The sequence below is a fragment of the Athene cunicularia genome (assembly GCF_003259725.1).
Source record: "Athene cunicularia isolate RWA chromosome 24 unlocalized genomic scaffold, athCun1 chr24_part1, whole genome shotgun sequence".
Classification (NCBI taxonomy): domain Eukaryota; kingdom Metazoa; phylum Chordata; class Aves; order Strigiformes; family Strigidae; genus Athene; species Athene cunicularia.
Window position 1 is genome coordinate 4,528,351 of NW_020799132.1, and position 24,249 is coordinate 4,552,599.

The 24,249-nt window shown below is 50.9% G+C and overlaps 1 protein-coding gene across 2 annotated transcripts in view; it reads right to left on the reverse strand.

Annotated features, from left to right (window-relative positions):
* Positions 1–355: 355 nt before the first annotated feature.
* GRIK4 (glutamate ionotropic receptor kainate type subunit 4) overlaps positions 356–24,249 on the reverse strand; it is a 192,310-nt gene continuing 168,416 nt past the window's right edge. Inside the window, exons 14-21 of one of the 2 annotated variants that reach the window (XM_026863740.1) lie at positions 20,695–20,808; positions 12,658–12,767; positions 10,413–10,586; positions 10,098–10,263; positions 7,545–7,770; positions 5,527–5,655; positions 2,675–2,793; positions 356–2,135 (exon numbers count right to left, since the gene is read on the reverse strand). In XM_026863740.1, the coding sequence (XP_026719541.1) occupies positions 1,770–2,135; positions 2,675–2,793; positions 5,527–5,655; positions 7,545–7,770; positions 10,098–10,263; positions 10,413–10,586; positions 12,658–12,767; positions 20,695–20,808 (1,404 nt within the window). In that variant the 3' untranslated portion in view covers positions 356–1,769. Of the gene's footprint in view, positions 2,136–2,674; positions 2,794–5,526; positions 5,656–7,544; positions 7,771–10,097; positions 10,264–10,412; positions 10,587–12,657; positions 12,768–20,694; positions 20,809–24,249 lie in introns of those variants that run through there. The other variant, XR_003399943.1, reaches the window with a different exon arrangement.

Below are 24,249 nucleotides of genomic sequence, written 5' to 3' on the forward strand. Positions count from 1 at the left end.
AGCAGGTCGGGGAAGGCTGTAACTGCTGTGGTCCACCTCGCATGGAAACCTGCCCCCCCTGGACAGACTGCACTGCTGCTAGGTATGGGCTCTTTCCCCCCTTACCACCATGTATCTTGGGATTTCTTTTTTTGGCCTTTTTTCTTTTTTTTTTTCTCTCCCATTTCCATTCAGCTACAGATAATGGCAACACCATGGACACACTCAGGTGGCAGAGACTGGCAACAGGCAAAGCAACTCTTCCCCTTCAGCTGGTGAGCTGCTGGGTTTCTCCCTGAGCAGACAGGCCTTGAACTGGCTCACAACTTTTGTGAGTGTGGGCAGGGAAGGAAAGAGGAAAAAAAAAAAAAAAGCATGATTATACAAGGACATCTTTTATTTCAGTACATTCAAGACAAAAAGAAAAGAAAACAATTCAAGAACAGGATGTACCTTCACTCAAGGCTTCATCTCCCCTGCCCCTCTCCATTGTCGCCTCTTTCCTTTTACAATCAGAAATTGCATAGAATTTGTTTTTCAATCAGAAAATTAAACTCATCAGTGTAAAACCCATGTCTGTACCAAGCAGAGGGCGAGCTGCTGCTGTTGCTAGGGAAGTAAATATTTTCCTTACATCAGATCCCGGGCTAATGGTTTTCTCAAATGCTGTGCGGCATCGTCGCTGCTAGACATGGGTTGTAAGTCACCCTCGAAGCTGAGGGTGCTCCGAGGGTCACGGACAAGGGGAGCTCACGAGCCTGGGGCAGAGCTCAGAGTCACTTGTTTGAGAGCGTGCAGAGCACGGGCTGCGGACGCTTCGAGGAGCGACAGTGGGCAGCAAATACCACCTCCCTCGGCTGGCGGGAAGGGGCAGCCTTCCCCAGGCCTCCCCGCTCCCGCCTGCTCCCGCCTCACCTTCCTCAAAAGGCTCCCCCACCCGCATCCCAAAAACAGCAAGGAAAAAAAGCAAAAGGTAACCCCAGAAATAAACAAAAGACACAGAACCCCTGAAATTCCAGGCGTTTCAAGGCCTCTTTGAGTTCACTGTGTTCGTTGGTTGGTTTTTGGCATTTTAATATATATATATCTATGTATATATATATATATTTTATATATATGTATTTTAACAGCTCCTCAGATGGACTTTCAGCAAATGCTATGTCTCACGGGGAGCGTGTCCCATCCCATCCTTCCCTTCCTCCCTCAGTCCACCTGCCACACTCTGAAAAGGAAGAAGAGTTCAGCACCTGAAACCTGGTGCCTTGGAGACTAGGTCCTGACGTACCCAAAAAGAAACCAAAACAAAATAATAACTCCTCCCTTCCCATCCCTTATCCACGCCAAATAAAAAGACCCACCCCCCTGCCCTCTGAGAACAGCCCCCGGTAAGTCTACATGATGGGGAGACGGTGCCAGCGTCCTTTCTCCCGGCCCGGGGTGGAGAAGTTCCAAGAACCGCTCTTGCCCCTGGGTGGGCGATATCTGCTACACCCCCAGTTACCCCCCACGACCCTCCTGCCCGCCTCGGAGCCGCACTGTGGCACGGAGACAGCAGCCGGAGGACCTCGCTCCTGCCGCATCAGGCTTCAGCGAGACGCGCGTCCTCTCGGACGCCAAAACCAAAGCCGTCCCTCCGGCCAGGCCTGCGCGTCAGCCCAAAGGTCCGCCTTGCTCTGGAGAAGCTGGGTAACTGCTTTTAATTTAAAAACAAGTTGACATTGTACAAGTCCATGTTCTGTAAAATGGAACAGGGACCCTCTCGGCCCACCCCAATGCCCCCTGCCCCAGCGTTACTCGGGCTCGCTGCTGTTGGTTGTCTTCTCCCACTCCAAGCTCTCTTCGCTCTGCGCGGGTGAGCCCGCCGATGGTCGTGCCCGGAGGCCCTGAAACCTGCGGCACTCGGGGCACACTCGGATGTGCGTGCACCCTCGGGCGACCAGGGCGGCTTCTTGTGCCAGTCTTTGTGCCAGGGGATCTGGCTCGCCCCCACTGCACAGCTTCCCGTTGCTGAGCGTGGTTGTGCTGCGGGCTCGGCGCTCCTCCGGGATAACGGGGCGAGTCCGTATCATTCCCCCTCGCCTCCGACGAGGGTGGAAACTGTCCTTGCAGAGAATGATGTTGCGCAGCTCCGTCACCATTTCTTGGCACACCGACACCTGGAAGGCAGACCCGAGACATACTGCTCACCTAAGCAAGCTGCGAGCCCAGCAGCGCTGCGTCTGCTCTGGATTCTGATGCCAAAGTGTTACGGACTCGGTCGTTAATCTGGCCACTGGCTTTCGACACCAATGCTCGGACATTTACGCTTGATTTAGCCCAACAGATTCCGCCTCTTGTCAGAGACCCTCCTGTGTTCTGGATCCCCAAATCAACACGAGACCCAAACCTATTGCAGGTGGAAATCCTCAGGTGATCCTGTCTCCAGGAAAGGTACCTGGACGTCGTACACATCCTTGATCCCTTCAAAAGCCCTTGGAGCATCCCTACAGCCTCGATCTTAGTAGGAGTGCATGAGAAGCTCGAGCATTTTAGACCCTGCCCAATGCACCTAGCCTTCTCGTGCGTTTGAGGTCTCATTACCAGGAACGCTCATCTCAGCCTGGGTGCATTACTTGCTCCAGAGCACTGCACTGCTGAGCACCCCGCAGATAGCAATAAATACACACTATCCCCTCAGGACACTTTCAGGTCCTACCTCTGACTGTTCAGAGTGCCGAAGGCTCCACAAAAATTCCAGCATTGCCATAAAAATTGCTACGATTAAGCCACAGATGAGAACCACGAAGATTCCACCAATATTCTCCATTCCCAGGCCTAAAACAAAGCAGAAGAGAACAGTGCTGTGGAGAGGCAGACACAACACAAATTGCAAGCAGAAATCTCAACTCTTTGCTGTTTAGCTGGCATCGCACACCCAGCCAGGGACCAAAAGCACAGAGCCAGCACTGCCCTATTAATAGCTAACCGCATGACTCAGATGGTGAACCGAATGACTTGCAATAACTGCACGATCGAAGACACGTTCTCAGAAATGATGATTCTGCAGATAAACAGCAAGTACATTGGAGGGAAGTACAAAGCAATTTGTGGACAAACTGAAAACAGGAGGAAAAAATGAGAGATCAATCGGGCACATTAATCCCTGCAAATTATTCACCCAGCTCCAGTTGCTTTGAACTTCGCAAAGGAAGATGAGCAATGTTGTTAAAGAAGCAGAGATGAAGAGGACAAGAAAGGGCTTTAAAGGAAGCTGGCACCAAGAAAAGCTCCTTTGATTGCATTGCAAAGTGCTGGTGAAAAATTATTACAGCTGCTTGAACTGCAGTAGCAATGAGAGGTTCCAAGCAAGACCAGCGCCCAACATCGTTTCACACTATTTGGTGTCAAATGGGGTTCCTGCCCCCCAGGGGTACCTGGCTACGGGTTGGGAACCCTCTGGCCCATGAGAAGGAAACAGCCCCTTCCATGGGGTGACTCCTCTCACCTCCCTTGGACAACTCGCTTACAACGGGATGACTACCGTCTCTACTGATCGTAGGAGCCATTCAGCCACCTCGGGCCAAACGCCACACATGCAGACGGCTTGGTTTAGGGGAGGGACTGAATCACACACATGGCACCTGCCAGCCCTGTCCTACACAGCTTGTGCTCCAGAAAGCTCACCCCTGCCTGGAAGGAAAATCCACCCCTCAAGAACCTGGCCTGACCTTTCCACCGCGATCACTGTCCCCAAAACTGCAGCCTGTGCCTCTGTCCAGCCCTGCAGAACGGGACCCCAAGAGGAGCCGGGGAGCAGTGCCGGCCTCAAACCGGCTGTCCGAGAAACGGACTTTCCTGTCTTTCCTCTTCTCCCCTGGGCTTGTTGGTTTTGGGTCTCAAGCAGACTGGGCCCTGATTGGATTGATTACTAAAAAGCATGTGATGCTTTGCACTGAGGTGACTGTATGAGGCCATTACTCAAAAAGAACATCTATAAAAATCTTCCTCTCCCCTCTGTAGCATTAAATCAAAGTGTAAGAATCAATGATTTATTGACTTAATCTCTGCATGGCTTTTAGACATAAAATCTCACCAAAACCCTTGTATATTGCTGACCTGTTTTGTTCTAAAACTTAGGAGGTCACATTTTACCCTCCTCCTCCGTCATTCTTTTGGCACTGCCTCCAGAGCAATCTAGTGACTCTCTAAATCAGCCCTTTGCAGAGATGTTTCCACTAAAGACAGCAATTGCAGGACCAAAAACATAGCCCGTAATCACAGTTTAGACCCAAGATAAAGGCCATCCTCTCCTCTCAGCACCTCTCAGCTTTGAATTTAGGGCGGCCAGAACCTCTCTCTACATCCTTCCTTCATTCTGCCTGGGTGTCACATCAGACAACCGTTCCCAAGCTCACCCGAGGGGTATTTCCTCCCTCCAGTTACACAGACCAGCAGGCTACAGCCTTCCTCATTTCCCAAACCGAGAAAGTGAGCCATAACAGAGGGCACAAAACAGCAGAAAGACTTGTCCAGGGTCACAGAGCGCACCAGGTAGCGCCAGGAACAGCTCAGGAGCCTGCTTGCCAGCCACCCCCATCCAAAACCATCTCAAAAGAGCCTACACACTAGATTCCACTTCAGAGCTGCTTTTTGCACTGTCCACAGAGGAAAAGACTCCCATGCTCGCTTTCAAAAGTAACTTCTTTAATAGTTTATCACCTTGCCCTGAGGCCTGATGTCTTACACTGGGCCAACACCTTCTGCCTCGAGATGATCAGCCCAGGCTGCCGGCGCAAGGTCCCCGTGGGCTTTCATCCAGCCTGGCTCGTGAACTGCGCAGACACACACACCTACACCCGCTGCAGTGGCAAGGAAACAAAAAGAGCTACCATGGGCCCGTCTCTGCGCTCAGGAAGGTCAGAAGTCTGTCCTTCCAACTGGGGGACCTGCTGGCCTCCCAGAAGACACTTGCGGAGGAAAGGGTGACTGCCAAAACTAAAAGAAACGCAGAAACTGCGTTAAGCTGGCAACTGCTTTCACTCTGGGACATCGGCCTAATGTGGTAGCTTTTATGGCAATTTGCATAGCATTACCCAAAAGAATTTGCTCCTCAGTTTACAGATGTACTAATAGAGTCCTGGTGTCCCTTCCTCTGGCTGTTTAAAAGGCACTTTCACTTGGAGCCATTAACCAGCGGGCCTGTGGTGGAGATCCATCTCCCTTATAGGAACCCAGGATTTTGGTCCGATCCCTTTAGCCATCCATTTTCCCAGACATTCATTAGAAGCTAATTTACCCTCCATATGCCTCCAATATTTGTCATTTGGTTGTTCCCGCTATCTCTGCCCCAGGCAAAAACACACAGCATGAGGCACAGCAGAGCTGTTTGGATTTCTCCTTGAATTGTGAAGGAAGGAATCTCAGGTCAGAAGAAGGGGAAAAAGTAATTCTCAGGCAGAAAACCTGGCAGCGCTCATGCGCAGATGGACGTTCATCCTTGCGCTGTTGGCAAGGATGCTTTGAGTGCCTGGTCCCTTCAGCACGCTCCCGGAGAGTGGTGTGGCTTACCTTTGGCTCTGTGGTCCTCCTCTTTGGGACACTTGCCTCCTTCCCACCACTTTCGCTTCAGGATTTCCAGGCGGTTGTTCTCTTGCAACTGGAGAATGGCCAGGTCAAACTCATCCCGAAACACAGAGCCTGCGAAACCAAGAGGTACGTGGTAAGGCAATGCCTTGGCCAGCCTTCATCCCCGCTCATCCCCACCACGATGCCCTGCCAGTGTGCCCAACTACCAAAGCTCGTCTCTGAACCGTTTGGAAGGGACTTCAGGCCGTGTAAACCCTTGAAACCTGCAGCCTCCCTGCTGGGACTGTCAACTGGTTAATGTGGTTAGCAGGCGGTAATTTCCCCTGCCCACCAAGGCCCATGTAGGCCATTTAAACGTCCGTTACAAGGAGGAGCTTTGGCCTCAGGAGCAGGGTCTGAACAGGCAGTTCAGTATCACACCGCTGCTCTCAGAATCACAGAATCATCTCACTTGGAAAAGACCTTGAAGATCGTCCAGTCCAACCATTAACCCAGCACTGACAGTTCCCAATTACACCAGATCCCTCAGTGCTAAGTCGATCCTACTCTCAAACCCCTCCAGGGACGGGGACTCCCCCCCTGCCCTGGGCAGCCCATTCCAACACCCAACAGCCCCTTCTGCAAAGAAATACTTCCTAATATCTAGACTAAACCTTCCCTGGTGCAACTTGAGGCCATTCCCTCTTGTCCTATCGCTCATTACTTGGTTCAAGAGACTCATCCCCCCTCTCTGCCCCCTCCTGGCAGGGAGTTGCCGAGGGCCAGGAGGTCTCCCCTCAGCCTCCTCTTCTCCAGACTGAACCCCCCCAGTTCCCCCAGCCGCTCCCCAGCAGACCTGTGCTCCAGACCCTACCCCAGCTCCGTTGCCCTGACCACTTTGTTCCTCCAGACCACTGAGGTCCCTCTCCTGTCATTGTGCCTCTGACTTCAACCCTGCTCTAACGCTCCTTTCCCTCAAACTGGTGCACTGCAACAGCAGCAAGTTCAACCTACACGCCAGCCCAAATGTTCACGGTAGAGGAGGCTCACTTCTGCGCTCAGGACCAAGCTCTACTGGAGTCCTGATAGTGTCTGCTACCAGAGATCCCAAAGAAGGGCCGTGGGAAAGACCACAGTTCTCCTGGTAACTCTGCACTATTGTCCCAGCGAGCAGCTTTCTGCTCTTCTTATCTGCTACAGTTTCACTGTTTAACAAGACAATGTCAGAACAAATTTAGTCCTGAAAGTAAGGATTTGTACTCACAATCAGGTTACTGTGACTTTACAAGCTTATGCATGTTCGCTAAACTACAGTGACTGTTTGTGTGATGGTTCTTATGTAATTCACCTTAACTTTGTATTGCTAAGTGCAGGTGCTTAAAGGTCAGGAACAAGGCTTCCCGAGCCTGCAAGACGGGCCGAAAGATCAGATGGCTTGGAATAACAACTACTACATCCTTTTTCTATGCTGCCCTGGGAGATGATGTTCTCTTGCTAGCTCCCATATTTGAAAGACAAAGACCCCGCGTTTGTTAAACCTGATTATTAGCTGAGATAGTCACCGAATTGCCCAATTCTCTATCCTGGAGTTTTAAGGACCACCAGCTGTTAAGAAAGTTGCGCTAAAAACTAAGAGAGTGGCAACAGCATTACTTTTACAGCACTTCTGAGATACAACAAGGAGCACAAAATGATTCAAAAACACTGGTTCAAAAGGGAAATAGCAAAGAGCATATATGCAGAAAATAAGCAGCAATTTTGAAACATCTTTCACATGAATTATTTAAAGAGCCGCAGTCGCGTGTCACATGGCTCTGGAGAAGAGCAGGGTCTGGTACATCTGGCTCTGAGCGTGCACCTTGGGCAATTGCAATGTATTTGATTTTCCTCCTGAGATAAAAAAAATGACCCTGGGCAGAGCTGTGAAACGTGACATTGGCTTCAGAGCCGGTTCAGCCTTTCAAATGCTCCGGTCCTCTGCCGACAGCTGAGAAGGACTAGAATTTTTCTTCACTGCCTACCGACGGGCATGCCAATCCCGTAGCCCTTGGTGTCCAGAAGGCCCCCGACCTGCGTGAGGTTGCAATTGCGCTGACGATAATACTCGTTCATGGTGGACTCCAGCAGGAAGGCGTAATTGGAGTTCAGCACGCGCGCAATCCCTTCCTCCGTGCTCTTCACAAAGACGCTTGGCTGCTTGGAGTACATGTAGTTCCACATCCGCTGGTACGTCTGGTAGCGGGAGTTCTGCAGGAGAAAGGAGGCGAGCCCAGCTCAGGGTAGGAGCGGCTTGATGTAACATAAACCCCAAATTAGACGCCGCTGTGAAAAGGCCACAACGGGGAAAGGAGTCAAAGCAGGTTTGGTGCCAGATTCAAAAAGGATTTAGATCCTAACCTCCATTTATTTCAATGAGATTTAGAGGCCCAAATCTCTTGGTGGATTTGAGACTTTGTTGGCAAAGCCGGGCATGAAATGCATACCTAATTCCAATAGGTTCCAGCAAAGCTCTTTGCATAAATTCAATTTTAGAAAAAGACGTAGTTTCCATAACAGTATATCAAAAACACACGAAAAAAAGCCAGAAGAAATAGCTTATGCTTGGCTGATTTAAACCACCAAACGCTCCCTGGAGAGCTCACACCCCATTGTCTGTCACTATAAACTTGTGCTTAACAGTTCGCCAGCATCAGAGCCAGACACCACCGCCCTGAGAAGGGCTGGAGGCAGCGCTATAGCTCCTCCGAGTTTGATGCTCCCTGAATCTGGATTTAGTTCACCCCCGTGTGAGGCAAATCAAAGTACCTCCTTAAGAGAACTAGAGTTTTTTCACTGACTGCAGTAACCTAAAAGGTCAACCAGCCCCAGATCCTCACTTTGCTGGTGGCTGAATCCACCTTAGTTCGACCGAGAGGAAAAGCTGACGGTGGTTAATCTCTCCCAGGCTGAGCAAAGAGCGAAACCTGCTTGCACAAAGACTGAAGATAAACACCCTCTGGCCTGCAGGAGGAGTTTCTGAATTTGCCCCTTTCCCCTCAGCCTTGCATTTCTGCAGCACACAGAACCCCTTACACCACCTCCCCTCCCCGCCAAGGCAGGAGGTACGTGAGGTGCTGCCAGGCACCCCCTGCCATCGCACTTTCAAGGGCTCATTTTCTGTGGCTGGTGAGAGATGCCGGAGAGCCTCAGGGAATCTGCTGCTGACCTAGTTACTGTCCTTGTCTGTCCAGCTCTGTCCTCTGGCTGCAGCCACTTGGGCAAGGAACGGACAAACAGGGCACGTGTTTGTTCCCGATTCACTGCACTTTTAAACCTTAATCCTGTGTGGTAGTGTCAGGGGGGACGGCTGCCAAGGCAAGGCGCTTCAGCGGTGGACATACACCTCACGCAGCCAAGTAACAGGGGGGCGGTGGAGAGCCTCAGCCGTGCCTGCTTAATCCATCGCCCGCGGTTGACTCACCATCGTTACACCAGAGGCAAATGGATCCCAACACAGTTTAATGCGTTTCAAATGGCACAAGAAGAGCTTTTGCTAATTTCTTCTCTGATACCAGCGACTCCAGCACCCACCAGGCAGCGCAGAGCCACAGTCAGGATTTTAAACTTGAAAGCCTCCCTGAAAAGAACTAAGCGAGTGCTTTGTATACAACCACCTCAGTCACTTGGGCTCTCTTCAGCTCATTTTAGATATAACGTTCTGCTTAAAAGTAGCTTTTTGCTAAACCCCTGAAGGGTGTAAAGTTGGGCTGAAAAGCTCAGGCTCACTCGAGAGATTTCTCAGGCTTCCCAATTCAGTTCAGACTCAGAGTGGGGAAAAAAAGTGGGAAAAAGCTTTTTCTGCTCTCAGAATTTCAACGAGTAATAAATAAATAATCCTCAAGCAGTTCTTTGTGCATTCAGAGCACTGCAGAAGAGATTCACTCATTTATTTCCCTGCTGAATAGAGCAGGGAAGATAAAAATTAAATTGGGCTAAATGGCAAGCATAAGTTTGCATACACTTGACTTACTTATTTTCAGTGCCACTGACCACATCCAGACTTTGACATATGCTAGCCTACCCGGGCTTGGCAAACGTTTTCTTGCTTACCCAACCTGAGACTCTCATATAAAAGTTAAGATCACGTCAAAGCTGCACAGAGACGCATGGAAATTCGACTGCAGATGCTCAGCTGCTGAAGACCACGTCGTGTCATCACCGTGACACAGGGATGTGTACCCCCTTCCCACCCACACGGTGACACTCCAAGCATTAAGTTGCTTTGTAAGTCCAAGTCTGCTGCTCCAGGTCAAGCACAGATGTCCTGACCCTCGTCCTCCAGCATCCCAAGAGCACGCCAGCTGCTGTGTCACAAGATCCTGCCCTCCCTGTGCTCCGCCGTGCCTCCCCCTCCATTCACCCCATCATCACCCGCTGTGGATCTACCCCTTGCAACCAGGCAGCCAGGGGGTCTCTCAGAGGTCTCCTCCGTGCCAGAAACCGGAATGAAAGAGGTGTGACAGGCTGGGGTGACGCCCTGATTAAAGGGTGCCCTCTGCACCCCCTGCCCCAGGTAGCAAAAGAATGGGGTTTACTTGGAAGAAGGTCATGCTGGAGCCGCCGTGAATGGTGCCGTACTCGATGGCTGTCTGGTCAGCCAGGTCATCCACAGATTCGATGGGGACGTCCATCCGCTGCACGGTGAGGAAGGCTGCCAGATTGGCCGTGTAGGAGGAGATGATGATCAAGGTGAACGCCCACCTAGGAAAAGGGGAAGGGAAGACTGTGACCTGAGCCTTCTCCCATGGACTGAATCCGATCTCCATCCCCACCCTCCGCCTCTCCAGCTGCTGCTGCCCAAAGAAGACCCACAGAGAAGCCTTCCGTAGGAGGAGGGCTGACCTCCTTACCAGACTCCACTGACACAGCGCGTGGATAACGCCTGGGGGGCAATGGTGGAGCCTTGCTGCATGAATCCCCCGACTGGAAACCACAAGCTGTTGCCAAGAGAATACTGATTCACGAGGAGATTGCACCTGCCTTGCGAGCAGGGGTGGGGGCTGTACCACTCGTACGGTGTCAATCTAAAATGACAAGAAAACAGGTAACTCAGGTAATTCACTGGGAAACGAGGCACTCTGGAGAAAAGAAACAAAAAAAAAAAAAAAAAAAAAAAAAAAAAAAAAAAGAAAAGCTGTGAAGCCCTAACTCTCCTGGAGGCAGATTCTTCTGAGGAGGAAATTCTTTACTGGCAATTGGTGCCCAGGGCTCAGAGCTGTGTGAAATGCTCGCTCTAAGACTCAGAAGCCAGAGGCTTTCTTGTAAAGACTTGTAAAAGTTTTGAGAGGCTCTGCTGAAAATCTGGGCATGGGCTGTGGGGAGGCTGGAGCCCTGTGTGCAAATTTGTACCCCAGACAGCCACAGTCATTCCAGATGTGCACAGACTTGATATGAAATTGAAATAAGAAAAATAACTGCATTGGTGAAAACGGTTGCTCTGAGAAGGTCTGATTGCCCTGGCAAAGTCTCGGTCTCAGGTGTAGTTCGAAGCCAAGTGCTGGTGTTTCAAAGCATCACATACTTTCAGTGCTCACGGGGACAGGGCAGAGGTGGGAATCTGAAATAACTGACATCCTGTCACCAAAGTGACTGTAGCCTCGCTCTTTTTTGCCGTTTCCAATCCTCTAATTCCCTGGTTGCTAAGAAAGTCTTCTAATTCCTATGCTGCAGTTCATTATCTTGCTAATGGTTAACAAAGCTGGTGCCTGGGAGGGTTGTTTTGGGGATAGTGCCAATACAGCTGCAGGGCTCTGCCAGCTCACAAAGCATTTGACCAAAATGAGGGGTCTATTTTCTTTTCTGCATCTCCCACCTCACTGTGACGCCAGGAAGGTGGACGGGTTTTTTTCTTGAAGACTTTCTATGGTTGGATCAAGCACTGGGCAGTATAAAACACTGCTCCGGGAGAGTCTTCTGCAATTCACAGGGTGAAAAGCTTCTTACTGCTGAGCAAGGTGGAGAGAAGCATCCAAACCGTCATCTCCAGTGGGAAGCCACGTAAAGGCACCTTTTTGGAGGATCATGTTTAAAACATGGGGAGGGGGCTAAAGAGGCACCAAATCTCAGTCTGCAGAGAGCGTCGGACTGCATTATTCAAGGGTTCCTTCAGAACTGTGTTTCTGAGGCTGTAACGGCATTCGAAGAAGCCATTACAGCCCTGTCAGGATGACTTTAGCTATGCCAGGGGACTGAGTGACAGCACAGTTCCAATTTCTGTAATGAGAATTGAGTATTATCCGTGTCCCGAAAGAGCCATCAAGGCCAGAGCACGTTTTTGGTACACATTGCCAGGACACGGTTCAACTCCATCTGAAAAGGCCCGTCTATGCCACCAACCATCCGCAGTTTGTGAGGCGGTCAGGGAAAAGAGCCGTGGAGCACGGGCCCTGGGCCTGGATGGGAGACATGCTGCGGGCAGGCACACGGTGAGGGATTTTAAGGCTGATTTCAATTAGTCATAGGGAAACGGAACTGAGAGCAGTCAGGTGAAACTCTGCACATCAACCAAGAGGCTCTTGAAAGGTATTAATGAACTTTCTTTTTCTGTATGCGCTGGGTTTGGCAGGGCCAGAGGAACCAAGTATCACTACTGGGATTTGCATTAACAACTCTGAATGCATTTGCTGGTACCTGGCAGCCTCCACCCTTCCTGTCCAAGGCAAGTGGTTGGTTGATCACTTCGATCAACTTTGATCAGGACAAGCATCTACAGGGAGCAGCACCATTGCCACAGCACCAGCCCTACCCCCAAACCTCCTCCCATCCTTCCCACGCAGCTCGCAGCCCCGGCACCCACCGCTGTGGCCAAGCACAGTCCCAGATGGCAGCAGGTTGTCACAGCCACGCCAACGGCCACCTCGGGGCTACCATGTGCATTGGTGACGTGCCTTGTGCACAGACTCAATGGCAAAGCCCCAGTCCCTGGGGGCTGGGATGCTTCTGCCCCCACTTACTGCCCTCTCCACGCTGGTGGCCTGGGGGGGGGTGTCCCCGTGTCCCCCTGCCCAGCCCCTCACCACGCACCCCCCCATGGGTCTGGGAGCGTGACGCTAGATGGCATCGCGAGGACAGAAAAGGCACCGCCAGTCACATTACCGAGCCACCAAGAAGAGGACGCAGCTGACAGCCAGGTAGGCGAGCAGCATGAAGAGCCAGACACCAGGGGAAAAGGGATCCAGGAATGAGAAGTAGCCAGGTTTGCGGCCCTGGGAGGGAAACAGAAAGGAGTTTGACCTGCTTTTATTTCTACAAATTAAATAGGCCGTTCTGGAAACAACAAAGAAACCCACCTGCCCCGATGCTGACAACGGCTGGGAGCAACAGAAGGGAAATAAAGTAAAGGCGGCTTTGCAGAAGCCTTGCAGGGGAAACAGGTGACAGCAAATGCAACGAATGACTGAATCCTGCAGCATCTCCCTGCAGGGATTCATCTCCTAAGAATATTTTTCTCCCCACCTCAACCCCTTTTGTTCCTCCAGGCAAAGAAAGAGGTGAATTGATAGATTAAAAAAAAAAAAAAATCATCAAGACAATCGCAGCGCTCTGTCCTCCCCATGGCAGGATGTGCTGCACCCCTTGCTGGCAGGGCTGCCGAGGGGGGGGTCCCCATCTGACACCCTCGTCCACCTGAGCAGGCTCTACACCACGCTCCCTGGGCAGGAGAGCACCCCTGAGCTCGGAGGTGGGTGGGATCCTTTGCACAAAGCAGAGTGGGGAGAAACTATTTTTGTGCAGAAAAAGAAGAAAAAAAAGAGATGCTTGCAATATTTCTAGTTTTCCTTCTTCAGCCTCGAAATGTTTCTGCTCTACAAAGCTCAATAAAATTATTACTTTTATCTCAGCGAACACGATATTTTTATCTCCAGGATGCATCAGAACTTCCTGGGTTTTTTTCTCAGCAAACAACCTTTCCTTGAAAAGTAAGGCCTCACTGCTAGCAACAGCAGGTCGGTCTTCTCTCAAAGCACCTTAAATTTTGAGAAGGACGGCTGCCACCACTGAGAACCTTGTCAGATGTCGCAAAATTTGTGCGAAGGGCGGATTGATTTCTAGGAGAAGTTTCTCAAAAGCTGAACACTCCCCATTTTGGGGAGTGTGCTTCTGCCACCACCAGCTCTGCGTATGCAGCTCCTGTGCGACAGAGCCTCTTCCGAGGTGGAAAGAACAGCCACTAACTTCACGGAATCGCAGAATCATCCAGGTTGGAAAACACCTTGAAGATCATCCAGTCCAACCATGAACCTCACACTGAGCGTTACCTTACGCTAACTCACCTCCAAGCGCACTCAACGCCACCACGGGGCACAAGGGCAGGGGGGAGAACAGAGCACAAACCACAGGGCTAAAGAAGTGGTCTCGCTCTCTGTGCGAGCTATAATGTCTGTCTTTCAGCACTGAGCACCTCTGACACTCCTCTCCCACGCTGAGCGTTGCAATGGTTCGGGCAATGCTCATCTACCTCACGCATCTTCTTTCCCCACCGTCTCCTCCAAAGGACTTCCAAGCAAAACAATCAACTCCCAAGGCAGGGCTAAAGGCTTGCATTAGCCCTTAGCTTCCAGGAGTCTGTTTCTTCAGCCCCAAACCACAAAGTCAATCCTGGCATCACAAAACCACCGGTTTCCCCAAGCACCTGTAACCGGGAAGCTGCCCGCGAGCCAGAGCTCCTGTGAAGGCTTTTACTGTAAAGTCAGAGTGGAAACAGCCTTTTATCACATCTCGGCCAGGCTGTCAGCGTATTTCTTACTGGCACCTTGCTCTGTGGTGCGCTGGAAACATCTATCACTGTTTGCTCGATGCAGCTCACTCCAGCAGCCGTTTCCCAGCACTCGCAGCACGGCAGCTGCTCCGCTGTAGGTTGCTCGCTCTACACAAAAGCTGCTGCCGGGGATCATCTTTGACACACAGAGGCCTCATTTTTCCCTAGTCCGCTGCCTTACCCTGCCCGTCTGTGACACCACATAAACTAATAATAGCTGGTAATAAATAACATGTAACCTCAATTGCCATAGCAAACCCAGAGCCAGCCAAGTCCAGAATCCTGATATTTTAGAGCTGTGCTTAATCCAAGGGCAGTGAATAATTTTCTGTTTTCACAAAAATCCCCAGGAAATACAGCTGCTTTTTTCTTTTTTTTTTTTTTTTTTTCCCCTTCCACAGACTCAGACCAGCACTTTAAATTCCATTTCCATTTAAAAACCCCACTCTTTTACTACTGAAGTATTCTTAATCTTATGCAAAACCTGAATTTCACAAGGTCCTGGTAGTTCTTCTGAAGATTAAGTTGTTGCTAGAAAAGGCAATAGTTGTTAGGCAATAGTTGTTGCACAAAAATCTTCCTTTACTAAAAATATCGAGGACGCTGTGATATTCTCAGCTCCAGTCACCAGCTAGGACCGAAACATCTCATAAACCTACGGCAAACTCTGCCTGGCATGAAGTAAAGAACCAAAGGTAAAGTATCCTTAAGGACAAGATGGGATCCACATTAGCATTTTTAGAGAATCTGGCTTATTAAGCCTTTTAACAAATAGATGGGTTAAGAATCAGTGGTTCAGAGCATCCCACGTCCATTTTCAGATTAATTTAGTCACATCCCAGGCAAAGGTTCAGGTTCTCCTGGGTGTAATTCCAGAGTCTCTCTTTAGGACAAGGTCTCTCTTCCATACCGGGTTATCTTACTGTGCTTACTATAAGCAGGCAAGGTACAAACAGTGAAAAATATTACGTTCTTCTTTTGACCTTTCCCTTTTTTTTTTTTTCATCAATTGCTGCTGTGTTCTGCTTTTCCTTATATTCTTCCCATAAGAGAGAGACAAATGACTTCTACAGCCAGCACCTGCGCCCAAACCCGGGGCCTTCAGAGCCAAAGACACTCCCGGGGACTATGCCCCCAGCATCTCGGAGGGACCCACGTTTCCAGGCACATCCTTTGCTCACCTTGCTGGAGCTTCTCTCACTAGGCCAGAGAGGTGAGCCCACCAGCCTGCAGGCTCCACGGTGCACTCCCTCTGCACCTCACGCCGATCCCATCCAGAGGATTACGGGCTGCTCGAGGCCAAAGGTAAGCACCATCAAAGCTCTTCTCTCTAGCGACTGCACGGCTTTCCTGGATGCCCCCCAGGGCCCTGGTTCTCTTCTACATCTCGAGCTAAACTGACTCAGCTGCCTCTTTTCTTCCACGGGTGTTTACACACTCAAGAATAAAATGAGGCAATGGGAACCTGCAAGGTGTGAAGGGCATTGCCTGCACTTGGCCAAGCAAACTGGAGCTTCTCAAGCGGAAGATGGGGGTGGTTTATCCCTCCCCGGCATCCCCGAGCTGGCAGAAAACTCCCAGGCACTGGCTGTGCCTTGGCTCAGGCTCCCTCGTGAGATGCTCCTGTAACAAAGTTCCTTTCTGTAATTAAGGCCTTGATGTCTTCTCTATGTTTCTGGGGCAGTTTGTCAATAAATTACGCTCATTAAGGAAATTGCGTTGGAAGCTTTAAGTCTCAGGCTTGGCAAAGACTCTCTCCTGTGACTTTACAGTAGTAGTAGTTCTGGTTCTTTTCCGCTACAGTCATTTTCAGGCTGCTGCTACATATTCTTTTCATTCACAGTTGTGGATAAGAATAAAGATATTCTGTTCCCACGGAGGGCACAAACTCTCTCTTATCTGTCTGTTTTGAAGATGGGAATGACAATATCTGGAGTCTGTCAGATATTTTTAGCCGGTCCCAATACAGCTTTGCTAATTGGAAGAGCTATTTTTTCTGGAATAGTAATGTTCAAAATGTCCAATAATTGATGAAGGCCTCCTGCAAATTCTCAGATGGAGGCAGAAGAGATTCATTTACCCTCCTCAGTCGTTCTTGGAAGTCTTTGTTTTCAGCTGATACCGTGACAGAAGAGCCCGAACGTGCAGGATGTCCGGGAAGAAGAGGAAGAGCAGAGCTATATGGCCGGGTCCCGGATTGCTCTGTGTTCAGGTCTGTAAGAGACCTTATGACTCCCCGCCTGCCCTGCACACACACACAGAGTCTGAAGGGACCCCAGTGCTTGCCTGTTGCCTCTTGCAGAAACAGTCAACCCCGACCTACGTCATTTCTCACAGATGTTTGTCCCAATAAGGCAGGCAAGAGAACTCTCTTCTGTCTGTACGGCAGAAGGAAAGCAAGAAAACTCAGCCTGGAAAGGCAGAAATGCTGTTGCATGCTAGGTGGAACTGCAGTGCATTTGGCCTCACCAAAACAAAACGTGTATATTCTAGGATGACGACATCTAACGCAGATGCAGATCCAGATCCCTCCCTCTCCAGGGTCCTTTCTCTGGAGTCGATAAGCAAAAGCCAAGCACAGGCTGCTGTGAATCCGGAGCCTAATGTGGCGTCACCAGATGGTCAACAACCAACAGACTGATGAGGACCATGGTCCTGGGCACGCCTGGGGCCAGCGGTTGCTCCCGTTCCTGCTCCAGTGGAGCGGGAGGCTGGCTGGCAGAGCAGCACGGGTTGTCAGGAGGGGTGCTCAGCTCCTCAGCTCCGCTGCCTTGGCTGTCAAACCTCCTCTGGCTGGAATGAAGGAGTTATTCATTCGGTCCTTCTCATTTCCTGTCTTCTGCAGCAATCAAGTAGAAACACTTTAAGCCTCAGTTCACTTGGCTTAAACTCAGCTATTCCAGTGTACTCACCAAATCTACATTTTCCCAGCTTAAGGTAGAGCACAGCAAGGAATTGCAGGGCTGATGAGCCCGAATCGTGTGCTAGCTAGTCCCTCGTCCCCTGCTGTAGAGGCAGGTATGTGAGCAAAAGCATGTGTATGCTACAAATAAACCTGACTTTCAACATCCCTTTGTGCAGAAATGGCACCGGGCACCTGATTTCAGCCCTCTGCCAAGCAGAGCGACTGCTCAGGACTTGTCATCTATCTCCTGCCTTCCACAGGTCCCACCAGCTGCTCAGAATGGGAACATAATAACCAAAGCAAGCCTTTCCTCTTAGCAGCCTGCAAGTCAGACAGCCTATTAGAGTCTCCATGTCAGAAATCCATACTTGATTATATCACAACAAGTGAAATTGAGAAAAATGACAGCCCCATTTAAAGCTGCCATATTTGGTTATGTGAGATAAGAGACACACGCGGCGTGGTGGATGGGTTGGCGGGGTGGGGAGAGATCACTTGCCACTGGAGGTACATGGAAATGAGAATAAAATGTCATCACGCTGGGAGGAGACCATGGTGTGGAGGAAACTCCTCAGCAAGAGGTTTATTTGTGGTTATTTATTAGGCTACATCTGATCTGCGCTGTGATTAACGTACATCAGCTGCGATTTTTGACATTGCAAAGATGTTTGTTGGAGTGGGGAAGGGAAGGGAGGGGAGGGGATAGGAGCAGATGGGGCTGTGGGGCTGCCTTCCACTGCTCTGCACACCACATCCTTGAAGGAAAACCAGAGCGATTAGCTATCTTGCCTTTCCTCGTTGAATCAATATTTACCTGTTTAATAAGTTAATTGCCACACAGCGCTCAGACACCCTCCCCAAGCGAAGCAGAAAAGGTCTGGACAAAGAGGGGCCAAGTGCTGGAGAGGGAAGCAGGGGTCCAGGCTTCCCTGCTGGGGAGATCTCCGTGCTCGTGGGGAGGGCAGGAGCCCAGGCTGCCGCTGCCACCCTCCTCATGGCCTCCACGCCGCAGAGCAGGGCTTGCTGTGGGCCACCTGACCTGGGAGATGCCCTTGGAAAGGGGCCACCTGACCTGGGAGATGCCCTTGGAAAGGGGCCACCTGACCTGGGAGATGCCCTTGCGTAGCTCCCCTACGCAAAGTCCTAACTGGTCCTTCGTTGGGCAGCAGAAGACCAAGTCCTGACTGTCATCGGGGGACTATCTGCCAAACAGTTTTTAAGACTGTAATTATGAATCCTGTTCGGTTTGGTAAGTGCCTGAAGGGCAGGCTGGAACACGGCTGGGTTGTGGTACTCTGCTACTGGCACAAGCAGCAGATGGTCCCTGCCCTGAAGAACTTACACTCAAAGTAGATGTGTCAGAACATTTACAGCGAGCTCGCACAGAGGCAGCAGCAAATGCTTTGCACTTATTGAGCCGATCACATGCAAAGCCTGCACAGATATTCCCATGTTTCCTCTGGAGGGAGCAGCATCAGCCTCACACTGTTCAGGGAACGAAGCCTCGTTAAGGGACTTGCTGAAGGTTATGGTGTAAATCGGAGGCAGAGCACGCATGGCCCTCAATCCCCAAACTTTAACGATGCATGCAAGAAAGCAAGAAACTCGATTATAATCCCAGCCAAGAGATGCTGGCAAAAACACATCCTGGATCCACAGGGCACCTGGTGGTGCGAGAAAAGTGTAGCAGGGAAGGGACAAGTACATTTGATTTCTGGGAGCTGGGAGAGTCTGACCCTTTTTGATGAGTTAAGTCATTGATCCCAAACTCTGCACGTACCAGAGGAAACAGAATTTTAACTAGCTTTTAATTACTTGTTTGTTCTTGGCAGGAGCCACTCAGCACAGAGAGATGCATGCGCAAGTTTGTTTATGTTCGTACCAAACGCTGCATCCTTAACAGCCTTCCGAACGGAGAGGGGGGCTGGGAGAGGCAGCTTTAATTCTTTTATGCTTTTGGCTGTTAATTCTTGAGCTGATGGAAAACCAAGACTGTAATTCGCATCACACTCGGCACTGTACAGAGCACACTTCCAAAAGGCAGATTGGGAACGGTATGAGATCCTGCCGCAAGGGACCTGGCTGCCAGAGCTCACCCCAGGGAACTGGGGGCTTTGCCTGGCCCATGTGGGTGTAGCTGGGGAAAACCTGCCCTCTCCTGAGCTTCAGGAAGAAGTTAGAACAACAGAAAATGGGAACGCAAGAGAATTCAGGAGAATTTAAGACAACAAGTGTCGTCTAAGCAAAGACACGACGCAACACCGTGTACACACTCGCACACGCGAATCCCCTGAGCAGATTCACAGCTGCTCTGCTCCGAGCGTTGCTGAACAGCCACCAGGCAATGCCTGCCCGGCCTCTTGGGCAGCAGTGGCAAACCACGCTGCTGCTGCTGCTGCTGCTGCCGGAGTTGCAGAAGATTATTGAATGCAGTGGAGCGAGAAGCAGAGCTAGTTGCTAAACAACAGCGTGCCTCCCCTCTTGCTCCTCCCTGGCCGACGCGGGGGGAAAGGGGTCTGGGAGCACCCTAAGAGCGAGGAGCCTTCCTTGGGCTGCAGGGCCCACTGATCTTTAGGGTGAACAACTGAGAGGAGGCAAATGAGAAGGGCTGAGAGCAGAGAAACAAAGCCCACACAGGACAAGGAGTTAACTGCCCACGGCAGAGCTCAGCCTGTCACACCGCCTGCTCCGGGGCGGTGCCCTGGGCCACTCAAGGAGTGCCATTTTGCCCTTTGCCTCCCTGCGACGAAGAAAGCAGAAGAGTGATCTGCATGTCGAGCATTTACAGGAGGTCACAGCAAAGAAAGCGATCCCAGGTATCTTCCTGGGCTGACCTTGTTCTCAGATGTGAGAACACAGCAAGACTGAGCGCAGCAGAGGCTGGGAACACGGCTGAGATCTGGGCATTTGGGCCCCGACACCAGCTTGGTGCAGCCACAGGTGCCCCAGCTCAGCCTCCCAGGTGGTCTCCCCACCGTATGTGCAAAGAAACGGTGACTCCAAGCCAGATCTGCTGCAGTTGCAGAGCCACCAGCCCTGCTGCTGGGCTGCTGCACTCATCCAGCCCAGCCTCGCTGCAGTGGGCTCAAAGCCACGCTGAAGCCATCCCACGGCTTTTGCTGGGCTCGAGGCAGAACCAGAGAAGCTGAGATCTGCCCACGCTTCCCCTGGTAGCACTGATCCGGCAGGACTCTGCTCACGGCCCCCCACCACGCCAGGAAGCGTCGTGTGCCCAGGGAGGATGGGGAAGGGGAGTCAACAGGGCTGGGGGTTCGAACAACAGGAATTGAATCCACCAAGCTGACACAAGGCAGAAAGCCAGAGAAAATAAGGAAATAAAGGTCGAGCATATTTGCGTTTAAATAAGAAACCAAAATATTTTTATGAGTCATTCAATTTTCTTCTATAACTAGGCCCGTTTGCATGCAAATATGGAGGGACAAAACCAGTTATAAAATAAGTCTCTTACCATATGAACTCGGTAGAGAATGCTAATTCCCAAAGTCATGAACGGCTTAGAGAAATCAATCACCTTCTCCCGCTCCGCAGTAATTGTCAGCCCCGCCACGGCCAAATCGGCTTTCTGGAGAGAAAAGGACAGCAGAGAAATCAGGACCCTGAGCCTGGGGAAGATGCAGGGAAGGCAGCAGAGCCGTGCCCAGCCGCACCCAGCACCCGCTCCAGGAGGATGCACGTCCCGTCTGTCTGGGACGGGGGGTGCATTTGCCAGGCTCTGTGGAAACCCCGGGAGTTTTGCTGGTGATGTGCAACTAGTTCAGGCTGTGCTCCTGTATCCTGCTCCCTGGCTGGGTTGCACATAAGCCCTGCTCAAACACACACCAAAGTTTAACACACTCTTGTGCTCCAGACCATTTTTCCCATTGCAGATCAGTCTCCAAAAAAAATATTCAGAGGACTGGTACAAAAATTTCTAGATTGACTTGCAAAGCAGATGAGATTAGGAGGAAAAAATACAAATAATTTCTTCCAATGGTAATATTCTTGTAGTATAGATAAGGGATTTGAATTTTAAATATTATTTTTATTACTATAGCTCTTTTAATGCCTGTAATTGCTTTCTGTAAAAATGAAACCTCCTCCATTCCCTTACACATTTGTTTATCTGCGTTGCAAGATGATGATTATGCAAGTAGAAAAAGCGAAGGGGCAGAAAGGAAAAACTATTTGTATTTGTTGTCCCTAAGTTCTATAAGGTCTGTGCAGAAGCCAAGGCACCCGAAGACCCAGTGAAACCTGGAGTTTATCTTCCTGTATCCATGCGCTAGTTGAGTGCACCACATCTGTGGGTGCGTCACTCTTCCCATCGTTTTCCTTAAGAGAAAAGGGACTAATCACCTCTTGGCAGAGCTTTGCCGAGGGACCTTTCCCCCCTGCTCTGCCTCCAGCAGACTTGCCCACTTAAAGGAGCCCGCGGGACAAGGGAAAGGGAAAAGCAAGGCAAGGGGATCTGCAAGGCAGCCCAGGAAGGGGGGTCATGGGGAGGGTGATATTTCACAGTCCATGCAGGACTGCTTTATTGGACGAGCCCAGTACCAGGTTTTTTAATTGTTTCCAAGCAGCTATTACAGATTTCTAGGACGTTCAGGCTGGAATGAATTAAAAGCCAGAGAGAATTTCTGCCTAGCCAGACATTTACCCACAGGGTCTTTAAAAGGCACCAATAATCACAACATGGTGTGCGAGCAGCGGAACCCTATGTAAACACCAGCAGATTACTAAGAGGGGATCAGTTCGTCTGTGGAACATGGCATGTGAGGAATTTTATCCACAAGAAAAGCCTAAAGCTTCTTAAACCTCTCTTGTCTATACTTAAAAGGGTTTGCAGGTACCACTGTCCTTGGGGAGAGCTCTCCCAGCAAAGCCCCTCTAACAACGGATTTCTTCTCCCCGTTCTACCAGCAAAGTAGTGGACTAAACGGATGGTAAATATGCTTCATCAAAGGTGTTTCAGGGAAAAGCTCTCAGGGAAAAGCTCTAAGGACATTTCCATTCCCACCCAGGGCCCAGTACAAAGGCATTGCTGAGGGGGGCGATGTGGTCCCCAAGTTCACCCGGCCTAGTCACCACCCCTCGCCTGCCCCCACCCTCTCAGGGGTGGGACCTGGATGCCATCAGGGAACTTTGTGCACTCTGGTTATTCCCCCAACTATCATCCTTTGGGACCCTTTCAGATCACGTAAGCTACAACATCTTGAAAACTGCTCTTCTCTACGCAAAATATAACGCAAATCCATCCCCCTCCCTTTGCCTGAGGAACAGAAACTTGGCGCAGCAGAGCTGCCTTCCCCGGACACACAGGTTTTGTGCCCAGGTCCCTCCTCTTGTCTCCAGAGGGTCCTACCGTTCCATAAGAGTTTATTTCCTTCTGTTCATTCCCTGCCTGGTCAACTTTTATTCTTTCAGGACTTTTGCTGGCATTAGAGCTGCAGCAGCTCGCATCCTGCTCCGGCCTGTGCCCATGCACATCTGCGCTCCCGTGTCAGGGCTCCCTGCAGCGGAGACTCGGCTCCTCGTGGCTTTAGCAGGGGCTGTGCTCCTGTCAGAGACTCTCCCTCTCGCTCTCTGCAGGCTCCCAAGTCATGCAAGTGAAGAGCTAGTTTCTGACAGCAACAAACTTTGATCTGGGAATGGCATGCCATATCTTCTCCGCCTGAATATCACCCATTTCATGCTTCTGACTTTGCTTCCTGACGTTCACAAAACTTCTTGTGATTCACTGAGGTCAGCGTATCTTAGTTACAGAGGAGCTCGGCAAACGTGAGCGCTCTCCAGCCCTCCCCACCTGAAGACGGGTAGGAGTTGGCATTTTATAGGCTAAACAATGCACTGGGGAAGAAATGGATTTTGCTTTGCACTTCTGCGTTGTGTCTGCAGCTGGGCCCTGAGGAAAGGGAAAACAGGAGGCAGAGGATGGGGGAGAGAGGGGGCAAACACTGCTTGGTTTTCATCCTTCCAGCACAGTTGCCGCTATAAATGTCAGCGTGAAATAGGCTTAGAAAAAGACCCAGAGCATTTTGGGAGTAGAGACAGACGCTGTTTTTTTAACAAAACACTGCTTAAACAAGGCCAAACTCTCGTTAGGCGAGAGGAAGCCCAGGTGGGCTGGTGTCTGAGATAAAAGCTTGAGCTGCCACCACCATACCTGGCATTAACCGTAGGATCTGCCTGCATTAGCAGACAGGCTCATGCTGCCACTGGAAAGGATGTTAAACACGGGGGCTGAGCCGGGCTCCTGAAGAGGAACAACAATTAAGCAGCCTTAAGAAGCAAATTGCAGGGACTGCCAGTCCGGAGGAGGCGGCCGCCTCCTCGCTGCGGATGCTGACAAGGCTCATCTCAGTGCTAATGGTGATGAATGGGGCCTGACGTCAGCCCGGGTGAGAGGATCCCGCCAAAGCCTCCCACGGTGTGGGGAACCGGCCGGGACACCGGCCCCGCTCCGACCCACGACCTCCTGCAAAGCTCCCGAAACAAAACACGGCGAGTTAAGTCCAAGCGGCGTGAGGCTTTGGGCTGTCTCTGTGTCAAACACAGGGAAGATGAGCCCGAAGGACAGCTCTGGGAGCCCCAGGCTGGGATTTCCTCCAGGAGCAGCAGCTCCTGACTCCAAGAACACCTTGGATGCCACATCCCCTGGGTGCACACGAGAGCACGGTCTCACCAGCACTGCCCACAGAGCAGTGACAGCATGGCCAAGGCCAGGGCAAACTATTTCTCACCCTAGTGAGTATAGACAAGAGGGTCTTTTAGAAAGCTGAAATCCGTGTTCAACCTTCAGGACCCACCTGACCGCCAGCTCTTACCCCACTGCAGACCCGTCAGCATGAGCACTGCTGCTGCAGATGCGTGTCCCGCTGGAAACCTGCCCAGGTGTGGTACTGAGCACCTGGCTGGAGGCGACTCCGTGTGGCCCAGGGCTTGGACTGGGTGATCTCCAGAGCTATTCTGTGCACCCCTGCAAACCGAGCAGCAGCCACTGCATGGCAGTTTGGGTGCAGGCAGC